Source organism: Muscardinus avellanarius (assembly GCF_963383645.1).
Source record: "Muscardinus avellanarius genome assembly, chromosome: 6".
In the NCBI taxonomy this organism is placed as follows: Eukaryota; Metazoa; Chordata; class Mammalia; order Rodentia; family Gliridae; genus Muscardinus; species Muscardinus avellanarius.
Window position 1 is genome coordinate 126,377,893 of NC_137791.1, and position 27,368 is coordinate 126,405,260.

General features: G+C 35.7%; 2 protein-coding genes across 3 annotated transcripts in view; one reads left to right on the plus strand and one right to left on the minus strand.

Moving 5' to 3' along the window:
* The window catches only part of LCORL (ligand dependent nuclear receptor corepressor like), a gene marked incomplete at both ends in the record, with an annotated part of 151,792 nt that extends 144,949 nt beyond the window's left edge, over positions 1-6,843 (plus strand). For both annotated transcript variants that reach the window (XM_080697017.1, XM_080697018.1), the window contains one exon: positions 6,663-6,843. In XM_080697017.1, the coding sequence (XP_080553143.1) occupies positions 6,663-6,843 (181 nt within the window). The remainder of the gene's footprint in view (positions 1-6,662) is intronic.
* A 2,238-nt stretch (positions 6,844-9,081) lies between these two features.
* Positions 9,082-27,368, minus strand: part of NCAPG (non-SMC condensin I complex subunit G) — a gene marked incomplete at both ends in the record, with an annotated part of 42,730 nt that continues 24,443 nt past the window's right edge. The window contains 9 exons of the mRNA XM_080697665.1: positions 9,082-9,202; positions 10,160-10,229; positions 11,905-11,991; positions 12,373-12,511; positions 12,733-12,894; positions 15,040-15,214; positions 15,496-15,677; positions 22,867-23,091; positions 24,554-24,673. Coding sequence (XP_080553791.1) covers positions 9,082-9,202; positions 10,160-10,229; positions 11,905-11,991; positions 12,373-12,511; positions 12,733-12,894; positions 15,040-15,214; positions 15,496-15,677; positions 22,867-23,091; positions 24,554-24,673 — 1,281 coding nt within the window. The remainder of the gene's footprint in view (positions 9,203-10,159; positions 10,230-11,904; positions 11,992-12,372; positions 12,512-12,732; positions 12,895-15,039; positions 15,215-15,495; positions 15,678-22,866; positions 23,092-24,553; positions 24,674-27,368) is intronic.

The window sequence follows — 27,368 nt, forward strand, 5'->3', positions numbered from 1 at the left end:
CAGCGAGGCCAGTACAGCTACATCTGCGTACTCAAGAACAGTGAGTCAAATTGCGGGCCACAGAGGAGAAATCCCAGTACTGTACTCCCTGGGACTTGACCCAGTGGGGGAGGGGCGGTGGCAGAGATATCACACCATAGGAGAACGTGCAACCTGGCACCCCCCACAGTCTAAAGCAGCCTCTATCGACTCTCTGGGTCGGAGACTCTGTGATACAACCCAGTAAAGGAGTCTGAGATACTACTGACTCGAGATCCAGAGCACCTTAAGTGAAGTCATAGTGACCCAAGGGAAGAACCCAGAGAAGGCACAAACATCCGAAATCATGGGAAAGAGGAATAATACTGGAGCAATAAATGCCCACAACCCCACAACATCAGAACCCGATAAAACTGAAAATCAGAGATTTCTAGAAGATCAAATCAGGAAAATAACTGTAGAAATAATAGAGGTGCTTCGAAAAGAACTCAGAGAGAGCCAAAAAGAGATAAAGGATGCAATTAATGAAGTAAAGGCCTCAATTCAAAGCATAAACAACCGATTAGAACACATGGAGAACAGAATCTCGCTCTTAGAAGATGAGCAATCCAAAAATGAACACATAGTTTCTAATCTAGAAAAAAATATCCGACAGCAGGAATCTGATATTGAAGAAATATGGGCCCATTTTAAGAGAGCTAACCTAAGAATAATTGGAATAGAGGAGGGAAAAGAAAGTGAAACCAAAGGGATCAACAATCTCTTCAAGGAAGTAATAGCAGAAAATTTTCCAGACATAGAGCAAGAGGTCGATACACAGGTCCAGGAAACTTATAGAACTCCCTTTAGACAGGATCGGAAAAGAGGATCCCCACGCCACATAATTGTCAAAGTGACCAATGTGGAAGCCAAGCAGAGAATCTTAAAGGCAACAAAAGCAAAGGGCCAAGTGACATTCAGAGACAAACCAATTAGAATCACTCCAGACTTCCCAAACCAAGTTATGAGAGCCAGAAGGGCTTGGAGTAACATATTCCAAACTCTGAAAGAAAACAACTTCCAGCCAAAAATGTCCTACCCAGCAAAACTTTCTATCAAATTAGATGGAGAAATAAGAAGCTTCCATGACAAACAGAAACTGAAGGAATTTATGTCTTCAAAACCAGCACTAGAGAAAATACTCAAAGAGATTAACTACAAAGAAGAAATAGGTAACACACTCCAGAACTAGAGAAACAAGATTTTCCATCCAACAAACAACTAAGATTGGTTATCTGTGGAGATTCATTATTTATGTTAGTCTTTTACCTATCTCTAAAGGGTATTGTTTGCCTTTATTGTTGTTAATTTCTAGGATTCCTAGTTGGAATATTAATACACCTTCAGATATAGCATTTGGAAATATTTTATCCCATTCTATTAGTAACTCTTAACTCTGTTTACATTGTCTTTGGATATACAATTTTTTTTAGGGAGTTTGTATACTCCTCTGTTGCCTGTGCCTTTGAAATCATAACCAAGAAATCACTGCCAATTTCAATGTTGTGAGGTTTAATGACCCAGATTTTCTCCTAAAAGTTTATAGTCTTAAGATTTATATTTAGGTCTATTATCTATTTTGAGTTAATATTTGTATATGGGATTAGGTAAGGGTCCAATTTTATTCTTTTCCATGTAATTATTTTTTTAACAATATTTAGTTAAAAGATTAATATTTCCACCACCAAATGTTCGTGGAAACCTTGTCAAAAATAACTTGACAATATAGGGAAGAATTTAGCTCTAGGCTTTTATTTAACTCCAATGGTTTATATATCTGCCTTTAGAATAGTACTACACTGTTTCAATTATTGTAGCTTTATATGGTTTGAAATCAGAAAATATATATCTTCTAGCTTTGTTCTTTTTCAAGATCGTTTTGGGTACCTAGAGTCCATATTCCATATTAGGATAGATTTTTTTCTGAAAAATAAATATATAAATATATGATAGTTTCACCTAAAAAATAGAAAAAAAATATTCTCTGGTAAGAAAGAAAGCAAAAAGAAATATTGAAATATTATCTTTAAGTCATCAAAAGCTTGGTATCAGACAAATGAAACTGTTATGTGAGATTATCATTTTTAATTTTAGATAAATTGCCATAATACTAGATGTCAACTACTAAGCCAAGCATGGGAGGGAGGGATAGGGAGAGAATGGGGTGGGGATTGGGTGGGGGCTGACTGGGAAAAGTGTGCATGTATGTCTACAAAAGTATGTATCCTACTATGATGTATGAATACAGTGCACCAATAAAAATAAAAGTTAAAAAAAAAAATAGAAAAAAAAAAAAAAAAAAAGGATACCATGAAAAAGAGTAGTTTATTTTTCCATATCTTGATTTCCCTATCTCTGAAAAACACGAAAATGAGCTGGGTGTGGTAGTGCACGCTTGTAATCCCAGCATTTGGGAGGCTGAGACCAGAGATTGCGGTTCGCGAGCCTCAGCTACTTAGTGAGGCCCTCGGCAATTTAGTGAGATCCTGTTTCAAAATAAAGAATATATAATAGGGCAGGGGGTGTACCTCGGAGGTTGAATGTCCCTGGGTTCTATCCCCAGACCCGCAAAAATTCAAAAACAAAAACAAAATGCCTAGAAAGATCCCTTCTAGCGCCAATGTGCTAGTGCCTGATTCCAGCACTTCCTAAAATAGCTACATCCTTCTGTTGTTAGCATTCAATTGACAAGTAATGCCTGAACTTTGCACACCCACTAGTTTAAGTGTCTATGCATTAAATATGTCAACCTGTATACTAATAATAGTAACACTAAGCCAGGTGCCATGGTGTACACTTGTGCAGTGGTGTACACTGTACATGGGAAGCCGAGAAGGAAGGATTACAGGTTCAAGACCAGCCTCAAGAAGTTACGGAGACTCTGTTTTGAAATAAAAAGGGGTGAGGATGTAACTGAAGTAGACTGAGCCTGAGTTCTATCCCAAGAACCCTTCTTGCAAAAAAAAAAAAAAATAGTAATATATAGTTCTTTCAAAATGAACATTTTCTTCCCAAACATTTAGTTTTATGCATCCATGGGGTTTGTGTACTCAAATTTGTAGTAACATCATTCTAGAAGAGTAACGTTTAAAATGCCTTAAAGTATTGAAAAGAACAATGTAATCGTTATAATAGTAATAATAGCAGTATTCTCTGATGAATACATCATTGTCAAATAAATAGCAAATAAAACCAAATTTATTTTATTTATGACCGTGTTCAATTGCTTCATTTTTTTTGAATTTAATATTTGATATGCTTAGTTGCCAACCCTTTTGTGTGTGTGTGTGTGTGTGTGTGTGTGTGGTATTGGGGGTGGAACCCAGGGGCTTTTCTACCTCTGGGCTAAACTTCCAGACCTATTTTATATTTTATTTGGAAACAGGGTCTCACTAAGTTGCTGAGAGCCTCATGAAGTAGCTGATGCTGGTTTTGAACCTGTGCGATCCTCCTGTCTCAGCCTCCCAAGCGCTGAGATTACAAGCATGCGCCACCACGCCCAGCTCAACCTATCTTAATATATTTTTATTATGGGCCATGAGTTCTCCAAAATGTGTACATCAAATACCTTTGCTTTATTTATTTATTTATTATTTATTTATTTATTTTTCAGAACTAGAGATTGAACCTGGGGGCATTCTACCACTGAACTAAACCCCTAGCCCTATTTTTTAATTCTTTATTTTGAAACACAGTCTAAAGATAATAGCCAAGCTGGGTGTAGTGGCACACACTTGTAATCCCAGCACTTGAGAGGCTGAGACAGGAGGATGGCAGGTTCGTAGCCAGCCTCAGCTACTTAGTGAGGCCCTCCACAACTTAGTAAAACCCTATTTCAAAGTTAAGAATAACCTGGGCATGGTGGCGCACACTTGTAATCCCCACACTTGGGAGGCTGAGACAGGAGGATCACGCCCTTTGGAAGCCAACCTCAATGGCTTAAGAGACCCTGTTTCCAAATAAGAATATAAAATAAGGTGTGGGAGTATAGCCCAGAGATAGAATGCCCCTGGGTTCAAAAAAAAAAAAAAAGGTAAGAATAAAAATAGGACTGGTGGTTTAACTTAAAGGTAGAATGTTCCCAAGTTCAATCCCCAGTACTGCAAAAACAAATTAAATAAATAACCAATGTAAATTTCTTCAAAGATCCACATTTCTGATATGAATGAAAATGTTATATTTCACATCTCTTTGATTTTTCACATAACACATGATTTATTAAATACCTATTTTTTACTTTTTTTGGTGGCACTGGGGATTGAACCCAGTATTTTCCTACCATTGAGCTATACTCTCAGCCCTTTTTAGTTTGAAACAGGGTCTCCCTTAGTCACCACCCACTGGCCTTGAACCTGTGATCCTTCCCCTCAGCCTCCCAAGTAACAGCTGCCCACCACTGCAACTAGCTGAATTTTACTATATTGATGAGGAAGAAGCTGACTTACAGTTTTGTCGTTGTACCCAGTGCCCACTTATACAAATTGAGAACCTGTCATTTAGTGGAACTGGAACTCCACCTGGGGAGAGCCCAGTGAAAACGGCAGAAGTGTTAAACGTGGCATCACAGTACTTGGGAGACTGAGACAGGATAGCGGGTTCAAACCTCAGCATCTAGTGAGACCCTGTTTTAAAATAAAAATAACAAAGGGCTGGGGGTGTAGCTCAGAGGTGGAACACCCCTGGGCTTAATCCCCAGGACCATTAAAAAAACAACATAGTCTAACATGTTTGCTTACTGAATGACAAAGAGCAGGTTGAGGTTGCAAAAAAGAAGCAGGAAACTTGACTAGAGTCTGCAGGCTGCCGTTGCCCAAACAAGACACCTCAGTATTCTCATTGCTGATAGGGAGATTCGGACATTCACCTGGAGTTGGAGAAAGCTTAGGAGTGATACAGTCAAAAGAGCTAGTGCACAGTATGCTACTGAACAGCTTGAACACCTAGTATTTAAGACTAGGGATTATGCGTGCACTGCACCTGGGGGGTAGAACTGACCTTTGGACTTCCAACTTTCTACAATTCTAAAGAGCAGCACTATATGAGATGACTCATTATATGATATGATTTGTATGATTATTGAACTTTTGTTGAGTATACAGTACTGTTTAGCTCCAGATATATAAGAATGTTATCCAGGCGTGATGGCGCATGCTTGTAATCCCAGTAGTTGGAAGGCTGAGATGGGAGGATCACAGGTTTGCAGACAGCCTCAACAACTTAGTGGGGCCCTCCACAATTTACTGAAATGCTGTTTCAAAATAAAGAATGAAAAATAGGGCTGGGGGTGTAGTTTGGAGGTAGAATATCCCTGGGTTCAATACCTGGTATCACACACACAAAAAAAGAATGTTAACCTCCCTTCCTCAGATCTCAAAGGGTTATCAGACAAAACAATTGTGAAGAAGCTAGTGAGGACATAATAAACTGCAATGCGTTTTACTAAATACTAAGAACTTGTTCAGAGATGTAGTGAGATTTAGATCAGGCTTAAGGGTAAGTTGTGGTTATGAACAGTAGCAGGCAAGGATCCCTTATGTGGGAACATAAGAGATCCTTAGAGAATGGATGGAACCGTGGCCATGAACTTTTGGAATAAGACCAAGTCTGCCCAAAATACAGTGTGTGCATTAAGATATAATACTGAAGAGATCTGACCAACTGAATATAGATTCAAATAAGCCAAGAATTTCTCCATCAATATAGAAATTCTTTTAGTCGGGCATGGTGGCATGTAATCTCAGCATTTGGAAGGCTGAGACAGGAGGATCACAGGTTTATGGCCAGCTTCAGCAACGTGTGAAACCATCTGCAGCTTAGACCCTGTTTCAAAATAAAGAATAAAAAAATAGGGCTAAGGGTATAGCTCTGAGGTAGAATGCCCCTGGGTTCCATCCCTAGTATCACAAAAAATGTGTGTGTGTGTGTGTGTGTGTGTGTGTGTGTGTGTGTGTATGTATGTATGTATATAAAAATGCATGTGTATACATATTAAAATATGGTTGCTTTTGGAAGCAACCAAACTAGTAGGTATCCTGTGGGTGCCACACATGTTCCTCTGATCAGCTGGCTGCCAGGTAGGCTATACAACCCAACATGCTTCCACCATCAGAGCAGGACTCTTTTCTACCCCTGATGGTTTATCAATCAGCATCATTAGCCAGGTACGAGACACAAGAGCAAGGGCTGTTTTCAGTTCCAGGCAGAGGATGGTATGTGCTCAGGCATAACTGTTCTTAACTCTCAGAGACTCCTTTGGTTATTTATATAATGCATATGAATGTGTTTAGAACATAGTAATGGCAATTCTTTTCTCAAAGTGGCTCTAATCCTGATACATTAAAGGATAAGGAAAGGGTTGAATACGGCCAGGAGGCTAAATGTCTTTTCTGTTGTTTATTGATATAATAATCCGTATGGACGTGACTTTTTGTCCAGGGTTCTCTAAATGAACTCGTTACCCAGCATCATTCATTGTACGCAATTCCATAGGAAGGTAGGAGATGAAGCTCACGTATTTTCAAGATGATAAATGTACTACCTACTCCAATGTTGAGTTCTGAACAATACTACTATTGAATTTTCTTTGACAAGGTTGATACTTTCCTTGAAATTAAAACTAAAATGCCTTATACTTTTTTTTCCAGCATGCTACAAATGAAAACTGATGAGAAACTGAATTTGTCTGATGGGAATACAGCAAGTTGCCCTTTGAGCCCCATTAAGATGTGCCTTAGTCATCCTACTGAATGGAATATGAATTTAACAGCGACATCTCTAGAGAGCTGTACAGTTCAGAACCAAAATCTCACAAGTGAAGAAAAATAGATTGCAATTCTTATTTTGTATGTCAATATTCTTCCTGCATTTATCAATTGATCTTAAAATATTTCTAGTCCTGTGGCTTGTCTTTATATTAAATCATTAGCATTAATCATTTTTATTATATTTTTTGTATGTTTTCTCAAGTGTTTTACACCAGACCATTGTGGAATTTCACAGTACAAATGGATTTTGATGTTTCCCTTTTTAATGGTAATTTGTGAATTTTTTATGCCATAAGTTTAAAATACATAATTATTCCCAGTTTTACTTTTGTGCACAAAGTTTTAATATATAATACATTATGTAATTTAGAAAACTAGCATTGTAAAGATTTGTGCTGATGACCTGACCCATGAACAGTTGTGTAACAGTTGGATACCAACTACCTCGAAGCAAACTGGCAAAAGAAAAGGCAAAGGTATCTCCTGGAAGTATTATCTCTTTCAAAAGTACTTATGTATGAAAAAGGATCAATCATAGTTTACCACCCAATACCATGTTTCGAATCACAGAAGAATTTTAGTTGGTCAGTTCTCCTTTTTTTAAACCTCTAGTCTGTGGGCTGTGAGAGGACCGGCACCATTGCATGTTCACTCTTCAGCAATACGTGCCTCAGTAGACAATACTGATTGGTTCCTGGAGTTACCAATTTGAATGAAAACGGTAAGTTGATTTATACCTGCTAGTTGTATTGTATTTTAGTCTTTATTTCAAAGTTTAAAGGGATATCATTTAGAAGCAGGATATCCCTTACTAATTTGAATACCGCAGAGCATACCTTCAGCTATGGCTACTTGGTTTTGCCTAAAAATTGGATAGTAGGAGTACTACAGGTTGGGTGCTTACATTTAGGTGTCCACTTAAGAACATGGCTCTTTTCCTGTGGATAGCCTAACCATTGTAAATGGGATTTTAATTCAAAGCTCCAACTTTTCCAAATAGTATACTTTATGTACTATTTCAGTCATTCTTCCTTTCTAACCCACCCTCTGTATCCTCTGGGTTATTTTTTAAATGACAGGGATTTAACAAAAGATTTAACTCCTACAGAATTTAAAGCACAGGAAAAGACACAGAGCCAACAGAATTAAAAACAATCAACCTTTTTATTAATTCGTATCATTACCATACCTGCCTTCTTCTTAATAAGCATTCTTGCTTTGTAATTTTGACTCCTTTTATATTTCTGAGTTCTATAAAGCACATGTCTGTATATAATATAGCAATCTGGCCCTAAAAACCAGCAATATTACTTTTCCTACTCCATCTTAGAATATCACATTAAGTAAACAACCTCTGGTAAATAAACCTGAAGAAGCACAAGTACCAAAACAGATCCATGCTAGAACATTTCTATTCCAAGGAGTAAAAAAAAAAAAAAAAAAAAAAAGGTAGTTACCAGAGGAGTAAGAAAATGTGTTGAATGTTGTAGAAGGAAAACTGACATTTCATATAGTGCAAGTTTCATAAGCGAGGCAAGTGTCAATCTCAAAAGACAATAGGGGGACTTGACAGTGACAAAACAAGTGTGCATAAAGTAGTATATAAAGAGGACTTATCACATTTTCCCACCACTAGCGTTATTTTTCACAGTAAATAAAATTACTTGTTATGTCAAAAACAGAAAGCATCTTCATGCTTTATATGTGGATATTGTCCTATCCCAGAAAAAAATCTCAAAACAAGGGCTCCACGTGCAAATACTTGAGGAGGAAAGATTACCCATGTGGGTAGCACTATTCAGTGCTTTAGTGTAATACTCAAACTAAGACTGTCAAAATAAATAACTGTTTAACCCAGATGATGAGCTATTTGGTTCATTATACTGGTCCTCATTGATAATAAGACCCTTTCTCACTAGTTTGTGGAACTTCATTTGCCCTTGAAATACCACTTGTTAAGTGTGTTCTGAGGCATTTTCTCCTGTGTTGTTGGGTCTGCTCCATCCAAGATTCTCAAATGCAAGCTCCTAGTTGGTTACACTTAGAAGTTCTCTGTAATGCCATAATTTCCTAAGAACAAATTAAGGGAACCTATTTAAAAGCAGATTCCTAGGCCCACCTCAGATTCTGATAAAACAAATCTGTGGTTGATGCAGACAATCTTTGTATTATACTGACAGATGTCTTTACAGGCCAAAGTACAACAGAGTCTTCACTTTTTCTGATTTCTGATATAAGACCAACTTTATTAATGCAAACAAATGAACACAATTTTAAAGGACCCCACCTCCATCATCTCCTAACTGACATCTTCATTGAGAGCTGAAAAGTTTAGTTTACTTCTTTCCAGTGCTATTGTTTTGGCTCGTCTTGGTAATCTTCTCTTCATTTCTGATTCTGGTTCTGGAACTTCATGATCACTAAAGAGATGTTGAAAATATAGCAATTTAGATATAAGCTTTAAAACAAGTTTATTTATAAATAAAACTTTTTGCTTCCGACTGACATCCTATCAAGTGTGTAATTAATAGCCTGATTCTATTAAAGTCAAATAATAAACATTAATAACTAGCTAGCTATCCAGAATAATGTATCATAAAAAACCTAGCTAATTTTTATATGCCACTAAAACCTGGAAACAAACACCAAACTTTTATAATAAAGCTTATAATTAAACAGCAACCACAACATAACCATCTAAAATGAGGGACGGGGAATTAGAAACAAGAAAGTAAAAAATTAAAAAAAAAAATAAGTTCTCTCAATTTAGTAAGTAGATTCCCAACACACTAAGCAATATTGTCCCCCAAAAGATATTCTGCTTAACCAAGATGTAATCTAAAGATGTATAGTAAAAAAAAAAAAAACACGCAAAATTTTCCCAATGAAAAGATGAATGCAAGGCAGTTACCATCTTTCCAGCTTCAACAGTGACTTGACAGAAAACAAAAATAAATACTATCACAGAAACCATTTAAGTTACAGGCAAAATTTATCGTTATAAACATAGAGAACCCAAATGCTACCTAAATCAAGAATTTGTTAAGTCAAGATAAAAAAAAGAGTGATACACATAAGGCCATGCAATTAGAGAAATACATGGAAATATAAGTTGAGAGAACATACTGAAGTTGACTACCTAATAATACTAAAGGCTATGCCAACAAACAGGCAAAAGCACAGAAGCCATAAGAAGTCAAATGCTCTTGATAATGGAATTTTAGACTATATATCAAAGTCATAGCTATTTATAGTTTTTACTATCTTGCTATATATTGTGTTTCACTCCGAAGAATTTTTTCTACTTCTAGACCAAAAAAAATAAATAAAAGGAAGAAGACAGGCCTCTTTATATATTCTAGACATGCATGACATACCTTTCAGAGTTAGCCTCAGCAGTCTGATGTCTCCTGTTCGTTCTAGCTGAATCTGTCACTTTTCTCCGTCCTTAAAGATAGAACAGTTATCAAAATGTATTATCAATTGCTTACTGTTTCTAGATCTAGTTTCTGGACTACCTAAATCCTTTCTTTTCAACACAATAATCTTCTTGAACACATTTCCTTTTGATGCCAATTATCAATACACCACAGAGAAAACCCACACGAGATTCAAACTTACATTCCTTTGTTAAGCACTGATAACGGGCAAGGGGAAATCTTATGAGCAAGTTGCAAATGAAGCAAACTTTACCCCAGCGTACTGGGGAGAGAAGTGTAAGGAAACCATGCTAAGTTTTTAAGTACCTCTATTTCGGCTACAACACAATGCATATGGAAAGATTAATGAAAATTAAGGTTAGATAGGTAGGTTAGGTCCATCAATAGGTCCTAGAGAAATAAAAATGCTATACATTGCCATTTCATTTCAAAGATAAGATCTTACTATTCTGCCCAGGCTGATCTCAAACTCCTGGGCTCAAGAGATCCTCCCATGTCAGCCTCCCGAGCGCAGCTAGGCCTACAAGAAAATACTGCTTCATCTGGCTTGAAAGAGACTTGAATCAGCAAGTCTGGCTTCTTGTAAAATACTTAAAAATATACAGCCAACTGCAATATGTGTTTTAAAATGTATTCTAATGTAAATACTAGAACCTTTATACACTGAGGATTACAAAAGTTCTAAGGTTAAGAAGAACAAAATTTGGCCTGTGATGTTATACAGCATGTACACATAAAGTTAGGATTATTAAAAAATGATGGAATTCTTATGGTATATTATGTAACTAAAAGCAATCTGATAAAAGAAACTATTTATTTGAAAATCATATATCTTACTGTTACTTCTTCACCCACATATCTTACTTGTTTTTACTAATGCATTTATCCCCGAGACATCCAACAATTTGGGGCTAATTTGGAACAATATTCAGTAATTGGTGTTTAAATAGCTGACTGGTTATGAAAAATTTGGCCAGATTCCATTTTAGAAAAAAAAAAGATCTGCTTAGAAAAGGGCCTTAAAATACTTTTCAAAGATTAAAATCATGGTTGGTTCCATAGGTGGGATTATTAGTATTCTTTATAGTAGTTTGCTTGAATGTACTTTCTGATTCTTCTGTAATAAGCATGCACTGCTTTTGTAATAAGAAAATAAAATAATAAAAAGATCTTGAATTCCAGATTTTTTTCCAAGTGATTCCCTAGTAGTAAACATTTACTTTATTTCAATAAATCCTCTATTGTTGGATATCCCTTGGGAAATAAATTGTTGGGAAAATGTAAAATATGATGGAAAAAGGAAAAAAGATAAGCCCCAAAAATACTAGGGGGAGGAAAAAAAGATTAGTAATATAAAGGATAGAACACAACTGATTAAAAAAACGATTTAACCAAACTTTAACCCAAATAGTCCATTATAATATGATCTATTGTACCATTTCTTTCAATCAAAAGCATTTTGAGCAACAATGATATTGTAATTTTTAAACATAAAGCAAAAAAACTCATCTACCAACTGAAAGAATTAAAAGCTAAGGATACCTAAGACAAAAATCCTTATTCATAAGGAAAGAAGACATTTAAAATCTTTACTCATAGAAAATTTGGCAAAGTATTTTTCACTAAAAGAGAAACCCGAAACTGATTTTATTATTATAAGAGCTAGCCGATCCAAATGTTACCTCTGTTAGTCTTTTGCTGAGTGGATTTTGATGCTTGGGTTGCTTTTACATTCCTGAGTGGAGTCATATATACTTCTTTATTCTTTTCTATTAAGGGAAATAATACAATGGTGTAAATAAAAGGTAGCTTCATGCAATATTTCAAATAATCTTCATTGTTTAAAAAAAAAAGAAATAGCAATGCAATGCTAACACTCCTATGAGCAGCTACTGAAAGGTTATCACATATCACTGTTCCAAAACATGTGAATACTAGGAAACGAAACTCCTCATAAAATGGTTATATGGTCAGAAAGGTACACAGTAAACTTGAAAGGTAGAATGAGCACATCTGGAGTATACTTTCCCAAGGTGATTAATTAGAAAAGAATTCATTTCTGAAATCTAAACATCTTAGAGGAGAAAAAAGACATATATCAGTAAAGACGAAAAGGAATCTTATAAATATTCAGGTCAGTATTGTGTTACCATCATCACTTTGAAGAACAGTTGTAGTTGTGCTGGCATCCTGTGCTTCTATAGCTTGGTCACCAAATTCTTTATTTCCTTTTTCAAACTGAATCTTGATTTTCTCCAAAGCTTTAAGACATGTCCTATCTTTTACTTGCTATTAAAAAAAATTAACATTTTTTTAAAAACAAATTTTCAAATCTTTCAAAAAAGTTATATACCAATAACAAGTTGTTTAAAACATTCTAAAATTTATGTTGTTACTTAAACAAAAGTATAATGTGCTAATATATATGTATATATATAATTTAATTCTATAAATTCAACTTTGGTATATATAAACACAAGCTAATTAAAAGTAATTAGAAATTATTTTACCTTCAGAATCTCATTCAATAAAACCAGAAGATCTTTTTCAAAATTACCACTGAGTTCTAAAGAACTCAAAACTTTTGTATAGACCCAAACATCTGGTGAGCATGGACTTGCTAAGATCTCATTGCAAATTTTTACAGCCAAATTGTCATGTACTGTTAAGGCCTAGAAAATTAAAGACAAAATCTTAGTAAACTGAAAATAATGATTGCAATAGTTTTCTTCACCTCTAAAAATCATTTCTAACAAGTTATCTCTCGTCATAATCCCAAATGCAAATTGTCTTAAACAAACAAAATTTAACTTTCCCACACAAAATAGGCTCCCTCCCTTGACTTCTTGTAGCGGATGCCATGATGTATGATCCACCCTTTTTGAGCACTGAAGAGTCTTCCAATTGTCGCCAAGTTTTAGAGGCCTTAAGTTCGCAGCTGCAGAACTGACAACAAGGATTGGCCTTGCCTAAGGTCGTATCTCTTCCTCTTAGGATCAGTGCACATCCAGGGACTACTCAGCCAACACACGAGTACAATGACCCAACTTGACTCAGTCCTCAACAACTCAAAGAAAACCCCAGTTCTGAAGTTTCCAGTGGGATCAACTGAGGACTCAACTTGTTTGGCATTTGAACTTGGCCCTATGCCCCAGCCTACTTCCCTCACCCCATGATACTGATCATAAGATTACCCCCCTCAACCCATGTCAAACAGATCCTGTAAAGTCTTCTACTACTCATACTAAAACACAGAATCTTCGTGGACTCCTCTCTTATGTCTTGAACTCTTTCCTTTAGGCTGTTATGCATACAACTTAACAATTTCCACTTTGTACTGCAACTTTCTACTATTCTGTTCTGTAAGCGTTTAACTCCTAATCATACAGATATTTAACTGCTTTATTTTGTCTTTCTCCTTTCTTCTCACCAATTCACCTCATATAATATCAGTGACCACTAAATTAATCTTTCAAACAAGTAGCTTTTATCTGATTCTTTTATCATAAGCCCTGCATAGTTAACACATTACAAATAATGCCAACTCTAAATTCCCTAAGTTGGGCTTTAAAACATGATTTGTATAGCCATATATATTTATTACTTTTACTAATATATCTTTCATTTATACTCAAACTACTTCTCAAATTGCAACCAGACCTAAGTGAATTTTATTCAATGAGTTGTTTTGTTTTTGTGGTACTTGGGATTGAACCTAGGGGTATTCTACCTGTGAGCTATATCGCCAATCATATTTTATTTTTTATTTTGAAGCAGGGTCTCATAGTTGGTCTTGTACCTACGATCCTCCTATCTCAGCCTCCCAAGTACAGTGCCTGGCTTCAATGAGCTTTAAAACTACTAATGTTCTATTCATCATTCCTAGCTCATGAGTCTTGCCTTTTCTAAAGTCTTAAAGCAGTTGGTAGAGCTCTATCACTGACTCTTACCATATTTTGGCTATTATTGTTTGTAATCCTATCTTACCAGTAGCATATAATACGGTGACTTGGGAGAGTATATAGTCACTAAATATCAAATAAACATAAAAACAGAAGAGCAATCCAATCAACTTCCAGTTGGTACCTGAAATAATTAATAATGCATAAATTTCAAAACTATTAAGTTAGACCAAATGTCATAAAAGGATTTTAAAACCCATCTTAAGTTCAATTTGTGGGTCAGTCTGTAGATGACTTATTTTCTTCAAATGAAAAGCCAAAATACACTTAAGGAGAATTTTGTTCTTTGAATTGTCCCTTCTTATATCAATAATATAGCATATAGACACACCTGAAGATGCAATGAATCCTAAATACTATGAGTTATTACTTCAGAGTGATTAACAGTACTACTTTAGAAGGGTGGTTAGAGATGGTGATAAATATCTGGCAACATCACAATTGCAAAAATGTTAGTACTGACTACTTCAATTGATTTCTATTTCTAAGAATTTTCCACATTTTTTCCCAGTACTTTGTAAATAATACCATAATAGAAGTACCAAGATCAAAATGCAGCTCCTCAGTATTTCAAAGAATCTATGAGAAGATTTATTTTATCAAAACAAAAGTCATAAGCTGGGTATAGTGGCGCACTCCTAAAACTGAGTACTTAGGAGGCTGAGACAGAGGGATTGCAGGTTGGAGACAAGTCTTGGAAATTTAGCCAGACCCTCAGCAACTTAGCAAGATTCTCTTTCAAAATAAAAAAGGACTGAGATGTAGCTTAGAGGTAAAATGCCTCTGAGTTCAATCTTCAGTACCAAAAACAACTACAAAAAACAACAACATCCACAGGCTAACATATTCACCAACCTGATAATCTTGGGAATTCTTGGCCTGAGGCTTTAACCCACTTGGTCTTGTCAGATCAACAAGCAACTCGGCAACATTTGTGATATCTACTTCAGATAATGGAGATGATGCAGGGGCATTGGCCAGTGTTTGCAGAGTTGGAAGAAAGGCTTCTTCAAAACATTCTTGATTTGTCCTATAGAAAAACAATTTGAAAGTATGTTAGCAGAACATTATTTGAGAGAAAAGCATGGTTCTGAGAAACATAGAACTCATTCCACCAAGATAAAACACAATTTTCACTTAGACAAAATCCAAATAATGTAGGCAGATAAAATCTACATAAATTCGTATTGTATCATATATCCACTGAAGAAAGAGTATCAACAATAAAATGATACAATAGGTAAAATTCAAAGAGGGAGGTCCTAAATTTGAATTCAAGTAAGGTGTTGATTTAGAACTACAACTCAATACCTGCTTGCATAAGCAAACATGGGGAAGAACACGCCTAGGCAATGTCGAAGTCGAACATCTTCTTCAGTCACAGGATTGTACCATAACAAAATGAGACGAGAAAGAATCCTGCTGCTAACCAAAAGCCCAGAGAACATCAGCTTGGCCAGGCCTTCCGCAGCTCCTGTCCTGAGTTCAGACACCTAACAAAGATGACATTTATCAGAAGAAATGTTTTATCTGTATTTTCCTTTAAACCTCAAAGCACAGCCTGTTTGATAGTATTCTTAAATGAACTATTCAAAAACATCACTCATGTTATGAGTTTGTTAAAGGCATGTGAAAAGATTATCTTTCTGTACAACTAAACTAATGATTTTAGACCAATCTAAGTTATTTTAGATAAATTAATCTAGCCTTGAAAACTTAAGAACCAAAAGACCTTTTACAACTGTGGGTAAAGAAAAAATCCAAAACAATATGTATCAATATTCTTAGCATTTTTAAGACATTCAGCAATAGTTCCTTCTATCAGTGGAAGATACTTATAAAAGAAAGCTTCAGAAGTGTGACAATCTGCCCAGATAATGGATAGAATGTGAACCAAAGGTATATAAGTGAAAACAGGCATTTCTACAAAAAGCAAAACAAACCTAGAGAAAAAAACAAAAGATAAAGTGGTATTCTAGTGGAGGTGTAAATATAGTAGTGACTAATAATACTGGCTGTTATGGTTAGATATAGAATAGCCCCTGAAGAACTCATGTATTAACATTAAGAGTTGATGTCATTAAGTTATGAGAGTTATAATCTCATCAGTGGATGAATCCATTGTAATGGATTTACTGGGTGGTAATCTAGGCAAGGTGGTGTGGCCTTAGGAGACTGCTTTTGTCTTTGAATCTTCTTGCTTGTTAGTTTTCTTACTTCAGAACTCCATGATGTGAGAGCAGAGCCTTGTTCACTCTCTGTTTTTTCCTCTTTCTGCTTCCTGCCACCATGCCCCAAGTTCTTGACAGAGACTGAACTCTGGAATCTCCAAAAATGTGAGCAAATAAATCTTCCTTCCTCTACGTTGTGTGGTCAGTCGTTTTGAATTACGAGTGAGAATGTTATCTGACAATAGCTGCTTTGATTTAATCTGATAGTATTCTTGTGTGGGCCCATGCATGTTACATAACTTCTCTGTTCCTCACATTTTTCATATACAGAAAGGGAATTACAAAAGGACTAATCACGTAAGACAGTTACAAAGATGAACAAATTATGTGTAAAATTTTTTGAAGTGCCATCTATACAGTAAAGCCTCAATACATCTATTTCATTAATGGAAAGTGTGCTTGGTGGTCCGATTATAGACTTTAAAATTAGGAAAATAAATTCAAGCTTAATGTGGTGTCTGAAAAGGTAGAAAAATAGGACGTACGTGAGATTTAAGGAAAATTAATTATCTTGGCAGGTTATAAAATGGGAATGAAAGACAAATCTAAATTAGGGAGACAGAAGTGGAAACGGTAGAATGAACAAACAGAAAAGCTAGTTCAAAGTCTTTTTCTAAACTCAATGATTAAGATATAGAATGTGGCGAGGCGTGGTGGCACACACTTGTAATCCCCACGCTTGGGAGGCAGAGACAGGAGGATGGTGCAGGTTCAAAGCCAGCCTCGCTGGCTTAAGAGACCCTGATTCCGAATAAAATATAAAATAGGTCTGGGAGTGTAGCCCGAAGCCCGGAGGTAGAAGTGTTCTATCCCCAGTACCACACACACACACACACACACACAGATAAAGAATGTGAAAACACAGAAGTGCCTGGTACTGGCATGTTTTCCATATGCTGACATATTTAGGGTCACAACAACACTGAAGGCAGTGACTTGTTTTACTCAGTGCTGTACTCTCAAGGGTAGATGCTGACTAAAGCTGGGCACAGTGGAGCGTGCTTTTAATTCTAGTATTTGGGAAGCTTAGACAGGAGGATCACGAGTTCTTGCTAGTCTCAACAACTTTACAAGGCCTTTAGCAACTTAGCAAAATCATGTTTCAAAATAAAAAATAAAAATGGATGGGTGTGTAGCTTGGGACAAAATGTACCTGGTTCAATACCCAGGATATGATGACTGGCATATAATCAGCCCTCACATATTTGTTGATTAAAGAACCATTCCATATAAAACAAGTACTACTATCCTTATTTATAGATGAGGAAATAGGTTAGAGACTGTAAATACCTCACTGAAGATTTACCCCAATGCAACCAGAACAAGTCCACAAGTTTAAACATCTGCTGAGGACATATCTATATCTATCTGATAGCAAAAGTAATCCATTTGAAGTTGAATGAAAAGAAATCTGAATGCAGCAGGAACACAAGTCTTTCTGGAAAGCTTTACAAATATTGTTACTTATGCCCCAGAGGACAATAAAAAAGTCTAGATTTTTAATTATGATGAAAAAGTAAATGAATAGTCTGATAACATAGTTCAGCCATAACAAGATTTAATATATCAGTATTAGAGAAACAAAACATCACTCACTACGTAGCAATTTTAATATTCAACAAAATATTCCTATCTTTACAATGCCCATGACACTGAACAATTTCTAATAAAAAGTAAGAATACCACTTGGCTAATGACTCAAAAATTTAAAATTTTGTCTACTATTAGGGCTATTACCTCTCTTTTGGTTGTTATTTGCCTAAAACAGTTTTAACATTCTTTTACTTTCAGCCTATTTATGTCTTTGGATGTGAAGTAATTTCTTTCATACAAACCAATGGAATAAAATAGAAGACACAGGGACAAACCCAAATAGAAGACATCAATAAGGAAACAGAACAATACTATAAAACCGATTAGACCTACCAAACATACAAGTCATTCCAGTCAACAACAGCAAAATATACTTTCTTCTTATATTCACAGAGAACATTCTCCTCAAATGTACACAAAACATTATCAAGGACAGATCATATGTTAGGCCTAAGATATGTTTCACTAAATTTACTATAAAAGACCGAGATAATCCAGGCACAGAAGTAATCCTAGTATTTTGGAAATTGAGACAGAAGAACAACAGGTCCAAGGGCTCCTAATGTATGTAGCGTGGAGATAAAATGCTATGGGTTTCAATCCCTGGTACTAAAAAAGGACTGAAAGAATATTAAAATATCTTATTGATGGCAATAAAATAAACCTAAAAATTAGTAAAAGAAGCAAAACTGGAAAATTCACAATGATGGGTAGATTTAACAACACTATTATACACTAATGGGTCAAAGAAGAAACCACAAGAAAAAATCTCAGATAATACTGAGAGATAAATGAAAATTAAATACAACAAATGAAAATTTATAAGATATAGTAAAGAGTCATTAGAGAAAATTATAGTAACACACATCTCCATTTAAAAAAAAATCATGACCCCATGTAATATTTTAATAATATTTTAATAAGGTATCATATGAAGATGAGAATTTGAGAATCTCAAATTATTAGATCTAAATCAAACAGCTTCTAGGATTTGGTTGGCAACCATGATTGTGTTCCGTTTATGATATCACCTAGTTGAAAACATCCCAAAAGATTATACTTGCTACAGCCCTTTTCCCTTTTAAAATAAATATTCTACATGTGAGAGAGAGAGAGAGAGAGAGAGAGGGGGGGGGGGGGAAACAACTCAAATCAGTAACCTAACACCTAATTTTATACCTTAAGGTAAATAAAATCAAAGGGTAGAAGAAGGAAAAAATAACAAAGATTAGAACTGAGGTAAACAAAGCAGATATAGAAAACATGCAAAACAAATCAACAAAACTCAAAATTAAATATTTTAAAATATAAATATGTTGACAATTCTAAAATTAAAACAAAGAAAAAAAGACACAAATAACTAAAATCAGAAATGAAAATGAGGACAATACTACTGACTTTACAGAAGTAAAAAAATATAATACTGCAAACTGGACACCAGCAAATCAAATAACCAAGAAGAAATGGATGATTTCCTAGAGATATATAAATTACAAAAGCTGACTCAAAAAGAAATAGAAAATCTACACATCTATAAAAAGTAAACAGATTGAGTAAGTAACCAGAAGTCTCTAACCTGAAAGAGAAACCAAGAGAATTACAGATCCACATCTCTTATGATGCAAAAATCTTCAAAGGGAATGCTGGCACACCAAATCCAATAGCCCACTAAAGGATCACAGTCCATGAGCAAGCAGATCATGGGAATGCAACAGTAGTTCAAACCAAGAAAACCAAGTAATGTAATGAATCAATGCAACAAAGGAGGAAATGCACATGATCACTTGAACTGATGTAGAAAAAGCACTTGAAAAAAATCAAACACTCTTTCCTAAAAAACAAAACAGTCAAAAAGGTCATTATAGAAAGGAACTTCTTTTCTATACTGTAATTTTTTTCTTTTATATCATTTTATCAAAAAGATAAAATAGCATTTATGAAAAAGCTACCTAGTCTACTTAGTGGTAAAAGACTGAAAATTTTTCCCTTAAAATCAGGATCAGGAATAGGGCAGGAAGTCTGTTTTAACCATTTAGCCACTGCTGTTCAACAGTGTAGTGAAAGTTCTGACCAACGATACTAGACCAGAAAAAGAAATAAAAGGCATCCAAATTGTCATATATTAGTCATAAACTACAAAGAACACACACATCCCTACTAAAGCTAATAAAACAAATTCAGTAAAATTTCAGGGTAAAAAAATCAAAACACAAACAAAAATCTCAGTTGAGATTTTATACACCAGCAGTGAACAGTCAAAAAAAAATTAAGAAAACAATTTTATTTTTATTTAACTGAAATGCTTCAAATGCCTTAAATATAATTAAGCTAAAACCATATAACTCTTGGAAAAAACAAAGGAATAAATCTTCATGACTTGGGACTATAATGCACCAATAAAAGTATAAAAATAATCTTCATGACTTGGACTTGGCAATGCAGTTTTAAGTATAATTTCAAAAGCACAAGCAACAAGAAAAAGAAGGTAAGTCAGCCTTCATCAAGTTAAACTTTTTATATTTTTAAAGACACTATCAAGAAAATGAAAAGACAATCTATAAAATAGAAAAGAAGTTTGCAAATTATGTGTTTGATAAAGATTTGTTTACATAGACTACATAAGGAACTCCATAATCCAAATTAAAAATGGATAAAGGTCTTCAACAGACATTTTTCCAAAGAAGAAGGGTCAAGCAGATTAAACGATACTCAGCATTATCAGTCATTAGGGAAATACAGGTCAAGTTTCTACATCTTTGATCCATTTTGATGGCCAGAAGAAGGAACAGGACAAACTCTCCAACATGTAAGCACTGGTAGAGGCTTCCTCAATAAGACCCCAAATAAAATTGAGAATAAAATAAAATAAAATTGGGATGGCACCAAGTTGAAAAGCTTCTGCACAGCAAAGGTAACCATCAGAAATCTGAAGACAGAGCTGAAAAAACGGAAGAAAATCTTTGCCAGCTACTCCTCTGATATAGAACTAATATCTAAAATATATAAGGAACTCTAAAAAACAGCAATAAAAAAAACAAATCAGAAAATGAGTAGTTGGCTGGGCTTGGTGGTACACACGTGTAATCAGCCTTGCTGACTTGAGACCCTATTTCCAAATAAAAATGTAAAATAGGTCTGGGACTGTAGCCCAGAGGTAGAAGGGTTCCAGGAACTCCAGTACCACCAAAAAAAAAAAAAAAAAAAAAAAAAAAAAAGAAAGAAAGAAAGGAAGGAAGAAAAAGAAAATGAGTAGTTAAAGCCAGGCATGGTGACACATGCTTGTAATCCCAGCCTTTATGAGGCTGAGAAAGGATGATCGCGGTTAACAGACAGCCTCAGCTACTTAGTGAGGCCCTTTGCAACTCAGGGAGACCCTGTTTCAAAATAAAGAACAAAAAATAGGGCTTGGCGTGTAGCTCAGAGGTAGAATGCACCCTGGGTTCCATCCCAGTACTGAAAAAAAAAAAAAAAGGGGGGGGGGTAGTTGAACTGAATATATACACTTCTCTAAAACATGCAAATAGTCAGCCGGGCGTGGTGGCGCACTCTAGTAATCCCCGCGCTTGAGAGGCAGAGACGCAGGTTCGAAGCCAGCCCTGCTGGCTTAGGAGACCTTGTTTCCAAAAATAAAAAAGTATAAAATAGGTCTGGGAGTGTAGCCTGGAGGTAGAAGGGCTTCCAGGAACCCCAGTACCACCAAAAAAAAAGTAAAAAATGCAAATAAACAATAAATATATGAAAAAATATTAGGCAAATGCTAATTAAAACTAGATTGAGATTCTATCTAACTTCAGTTAGAATGGCAAGCCATCAAGAATACAAACAACAATAAATGCTGGTGAGGATGTGAGGAAATGTGCACTTTTCTATTCTGTTGGGACTGCAAATTACTGCAACTATACTGTGGAGATCAGTATGGAGGTGACACAAAAGACTGGGAATAGAACTATACCACTCCCCGGTATTTTTCCAAGAGAAGTAAAGCCATAATACTATAGTGATGCATGCATAGAATGTTTACAGCTGCACAATTCAAAATAGCCAAATTATGGCACCAAACTAGGTGTCTCGCAGATGAAGGGATAAAGAAAATGTGGAATATATACACAGTAGAATTTTACTCAGTCATAAAGAAGAAAATTATGTCATTTGCAGGAGAATGGACGGAACTCGAAAATACTATGCTAAGTGAAATCAGCCAGATTCAGAAAGTCAAGGCAAAGGACAAATGTTTCCTCTCATATGTGGAAATTAGGAAGAAAAGAGAAAACAAAAAGGATTTTAGGTAGCTGAGGAGAAGAACCAGCAGAATAGTAGAAAGACAGGGGAGGGAGTGGGGAGAGAACGGGAGGAGCGGGTGAATGATTCAAATGTGTGATGCCCATGCATGGAGGTGTCACCACCAATCTCAATCTGTGAGCAGGGAGGAAGGCTGGGGAGGGACCTAGAGGGAAGCACAGCAAGACCCGGATGCACGTTTGATGACTTCGCACGTCTCTTTGATATATCATTAAAATGCACCAATGGAAGTACATAAAAATATAGACATTGAGATTTAATTAAGATGTAAGTAAATTTTAAAATTTTGGGGCCAGGCACGAAGGCGCATGCCTATAATCCCAGTATTTGAGAGGCTGAGACCGGAAGATTGAGGGTTAGAGATCAGCTTCAGCAACCTAATGAGACTGTATAAAAAACAAAAAATAAAAAGGGCTGGGATTATAGCTCAGAATGCCCAGTACTACAAAATTTAAAAAATTGTTTTGTTTCAAGTTCAAATTTTAGAATTAAAATTATAAAGGATGAAAATACATGGTGCAAATAACATTTGGAAATCACAACACAGATTGTTTCTTACCTCACTATCTAAGAAATCAGAAAGGAGCTTTAGCACACTCTTAGCTGTAGCAGTCTCTTTGACTTCTTTGGATTCCTGCTCATCATCACTGTTTTTTTCTGTACCTTCACACTGAAGGGCGTCAACTGTTTTAGTTTTAAATGGTTCAATCCCAAAAGTCATCAACTGATCGAAGATTGCCTTTAAAGCACTTATCTTTATTGTGACATCATCAATCTGCAAAACCTAAATTGAGACATCCCCCACCAAAAAGAATTTAGTCAAATGGTTCATTCACCATAAGTAAGATTAATATGTATCTAATTTTTTTACTCAAATTTCAATGAGTGTCAAGTCTAAGGGAAACACTTTTCAGAGGATAATTAGGTTTCAATTTTAAAAGAATATTCATCCCATAACAAAACTATATTCCTTATGAAACAATTTTTGTAGTACAAAAAAATTCTGAATGTCTGGCTGAGTTATACTGCTTGTTTCATTGACTAAAAAAAAGAACAATAGTATCTTCAACTATGTTTTTATCATATTTTTAGGATCCAGATAAATTTCAATTAAGTAAAAAATGTTTTGGTTCATCTATCAAGAGAAAAACATTATATTCTAAGCAATGAAAAGGATTTATTAGAACATTAACATATCTCCTAGGTTATTGAGTTTCATTAAAGATAAATTTTTCTCTCGTTAGATTCAAAAATTCAGATTTTATTAATAATGAATTCAGTTTTCAGCTACACTCTTCCAAAAAAAGAGGTGACCTACACAATCCAGCATTTTTATGTCTATTGTGAGTTTAAAAATACACACCAAATTTCAAAGTCATGAAAAAAAACGAGCTTGATATTTCTATTGTAAAAGATTATTTCTGTAAAGTAATTCAATTTTGGTTATTGTAAAATAACCTGAGCTGGGCATGGTGGCACCCACCTGTAATCCTAGATAAGTTGTCATGGTTCTCATTTAATTGCTGAGTCTGGCCTAGAACGTGTGATCCTCCTGTCTCTGCCTCCCAGGAACTGGGATCACAGGTATGGATCACTGTACCAGCTTATGCAACCCCCTCCCATTCCTTACCACCTTATTCATGGAGGAAGCTGACATCTTTACATTCCTAGAAGACATGGAACACCTACAAATTCTTTTTTCTGTTATCTTTAATTTGCCTCATTTTCTCTAATTATATGTCTTCCTGTTACTTAAGGATGCCAAGCAAAATCCTACCCCTACATGTCCACATGGTTTACTCTTTCAATTTCCATTTGGTATGGGCCTCAGTGTCAATTTCCATTTCAATTTCCATTTGGTATGGGCCTTTCTCTTTTCAGTTCTTATTCCCCTTCTCTACTTCATTTTTCTTCATCTGATATATTACACAATTGTTGGTTTTTTCAATGTCAATTTCCTCTTCTGGAGAGTAAGCTCAGTTAACACAACTTTTATCTTGGTTTGTCTCACCACATACTTAACATATTTTTCTAAGCCTAGAATAGTGCAGGCAAGGCAAATACTTGCTACATGATTAACTAAAAGAATATCTTAAATTGACATTTCATCATTTTCTACAAAGATATTTTACTAAAAATCAAAAGATAAATTAGTCCCTAAAATTATAAACAATCAAGCCTCAGATCACCAGAGATACAGAGTATTTAAAAATTACCATCATATTTTGACACAAAATAAATCCTACCTGCAATAGTAAAACAAAGTGTTTACTTGCAAAGTCCTGATTCTGTAGTCCACAACATCCCAAGCATAAAACAGCCAGATTCCTTACTAAAGGATGAACACTGATTATTCCAGGAAGAATCTAAAATGAATTAGAAATTAAAGTTGTATTGACCAAGGCAAAAAAGTTACATATTAAAATAATGGTCACAATGTTAATTTCCATGATTTTGCAGATCTAATTCATTACCATATTATCTATTAACTCACATCACTTTTTCAGTTAAAACAAGAAAAAATACTAAATTGCTAAAACATAGCAAGAATGATTTTCCTTAAATATAGCTGATAATGGGACACCTCCCCTCCACCTGGAAAAACTCGCTCGGCTGCTCACAGAATAAGATTAAATTCTTCAATGTGACACTTACCCGCAGCACTCATTATGCAGTCTTTCCCCATCTCATCTTATACCATGCTACCCTTTGTTCTTAGTTTGTTCAACTGGTCTGATTTATTTATTTATTTATTTATTTATTTATTTAATTATTTTTGACACTGGGGTTCCTGGAAGCCCTTCTACCTCCAGGCTACACTCCCAGACCTATTTTTACATTTTTTAAATTTGGAAACAGGGTCTCCTAAGCCAGAGCGCACGGCTGGCTTCGAACCTGCAATCCTCCTGTCTCTGCCTCCCAAGCCCGGGGATTAAAAGCGTGCACCACCACGCCCGGCCTGATTTAATTTTTTTCTTTTGTCTGGCAGTGGGAGGGTTGGTACTAGGAATCAAACCCTGGGCCTCATAGATGCCAGGAAAGTGTTCCACCTCTTAGCTACATCCCCAGTACTATTTTATTTTGAGATCAGGTCTAAGTTGCCCAGGCTAGCCCAAACTTCAGATCATACAGCCTCAGCCCCCTGAGCAGCCATGGTGCACCTCACAAGCGGCTCAACTCGTCTGATTTTGACTCATCCTATTCAGTGCTGTCCAACAGAAATATAATGAAAGGGGCCGGGCGTGGTGGCGCACGCTTGTAATCCCCACGCTTGGGAGGCAGAGACAGGAGGATCGCACAGGTTCGAAGCCAGCCGTGCTGATTTAAGAGACCCTGTTTCCAAATTTAAAAAATATAAAAAATATGTCTGGGAGTGTAGTCCCGAGGTAGAAGGGCTCCCAGGAACCCCAGTACCACAAGAAAAAAAGAAAGAAAGAAAGAAAAAAAAAAAGAAAAAAGAAAAAAGAAATATAATGAAAGCCACAAATGGGAAACTCATGTCACTTTTACCATTCTAGTAACCACATTAAAGTAAAAAGAAACAGGTGAAGCCAACTCATACCTTAATTTTATTTGCTTATATTATATTTAATTCATATAATCAAGATATCACTGTACACATAATCAATATAAAATTATTAATGAAAAACTTACATTCTATTGTTTGTACTAAGTCTTTCAAAGCAAATGTGATTTTATCCATACAGCACATCTCAATCTGAACTAGTTCTTAATGCCCACATGTGGCTTGTAGCTATTATCATTAACACTTTCCCTTCCTTTTCCACATAAATACCTAAACAAATAGCAGATCATGTTCACTCTCCCTGAATAGAACTAAGTTCACATACGACCATATAAGCCATTCATAGCAGGTATCAGTGGCAGTAGAATCTTTTATTGGGGGGGGGGTACTGGGGATTGAATCCAGAGGCATTTTACCTTCAAGCTATACCCCCTGACCAATATTATTTCTTATTTGGAAATAGGGTCTCGCTAGGTTGATGTGAGTCTCACTACTTGCTGAGGTTGTCCTCAACCTGTGACCCTCCTGTCTCAGCCTCCCAATTACTGGGATTACAGGCCTGCACCACCACACTTGGCTCAGCCTCCACATATTTATTTCATTTAACTGATGTTACCCTCATTTGACCAGAAGAATCATGTGGCAGTTTGCATGTTTTGTAGGTCATGTATTCTTTACTCTTAGTATTTACTAAATAAATATAAGTTTATGTAAAAGGAATAATTTACAACATTTTTTTATTTTTTATTTATTGTGGTCATGAGGACTGAAACCAGGGGCATCTTACCTCTAAGCTACACACCAGTCCTATTTTTTTATTCTTTATTTTGAAACAAGGTCTCACTAAGTTGCAGAGGGCCTCACTAAGCAGTTGAGGCTGGCCGTGAACCTGTGATCCCCCTCTCTTAGCCTCCCAAGTACTGGGATTACAAGCATGTGCTACCACACCTGGCTATGACATTTTATTTTAAACACAGTGACATTTACTAAATATCCTGTTTGCATTCTGTGGGAGGTAATGGAAATTGAACTCAGGGGCATTCTACCTCCAAGTTACGTCCCCAGACCTTTAAAAAAAATTTTTTTTTTTTCAGTTTTTTAAACAGAGTCTTGCTAAATTGCTAAGATGGCCTTGAGTATGTAGTCATCCTATCTCAGACCCACACGTTCGGTGTTGTTTGCATTCCTTTATTAATGTGTTTCCATCTCTAGTCAGAGATTGCTTGTACAGTCACCATAACTATTCAATTTTGCATCCTTTTGTGTGTGTGTGTGTGTGTGTGTGTGTGTGTGTGTGTGTATATATATATATATGTGTATATATATATATATTGGTGGTACTAGGGTTCCTGGAAACCCTTCTACCTCCAGGCTATGCTCCCAGATGCATTTTATACTTTTTTTAAAATTTGGAAACAGGGTCTCTTAAGCCAGCACGATCCTCCTGTCTCCGCCTCCCAAGTCCAGGGATTATAAGCGTGCGCCGCCACGCCCGCCCCATCCTTTTGTAATATTATGTCCTTTCCCATGTATCT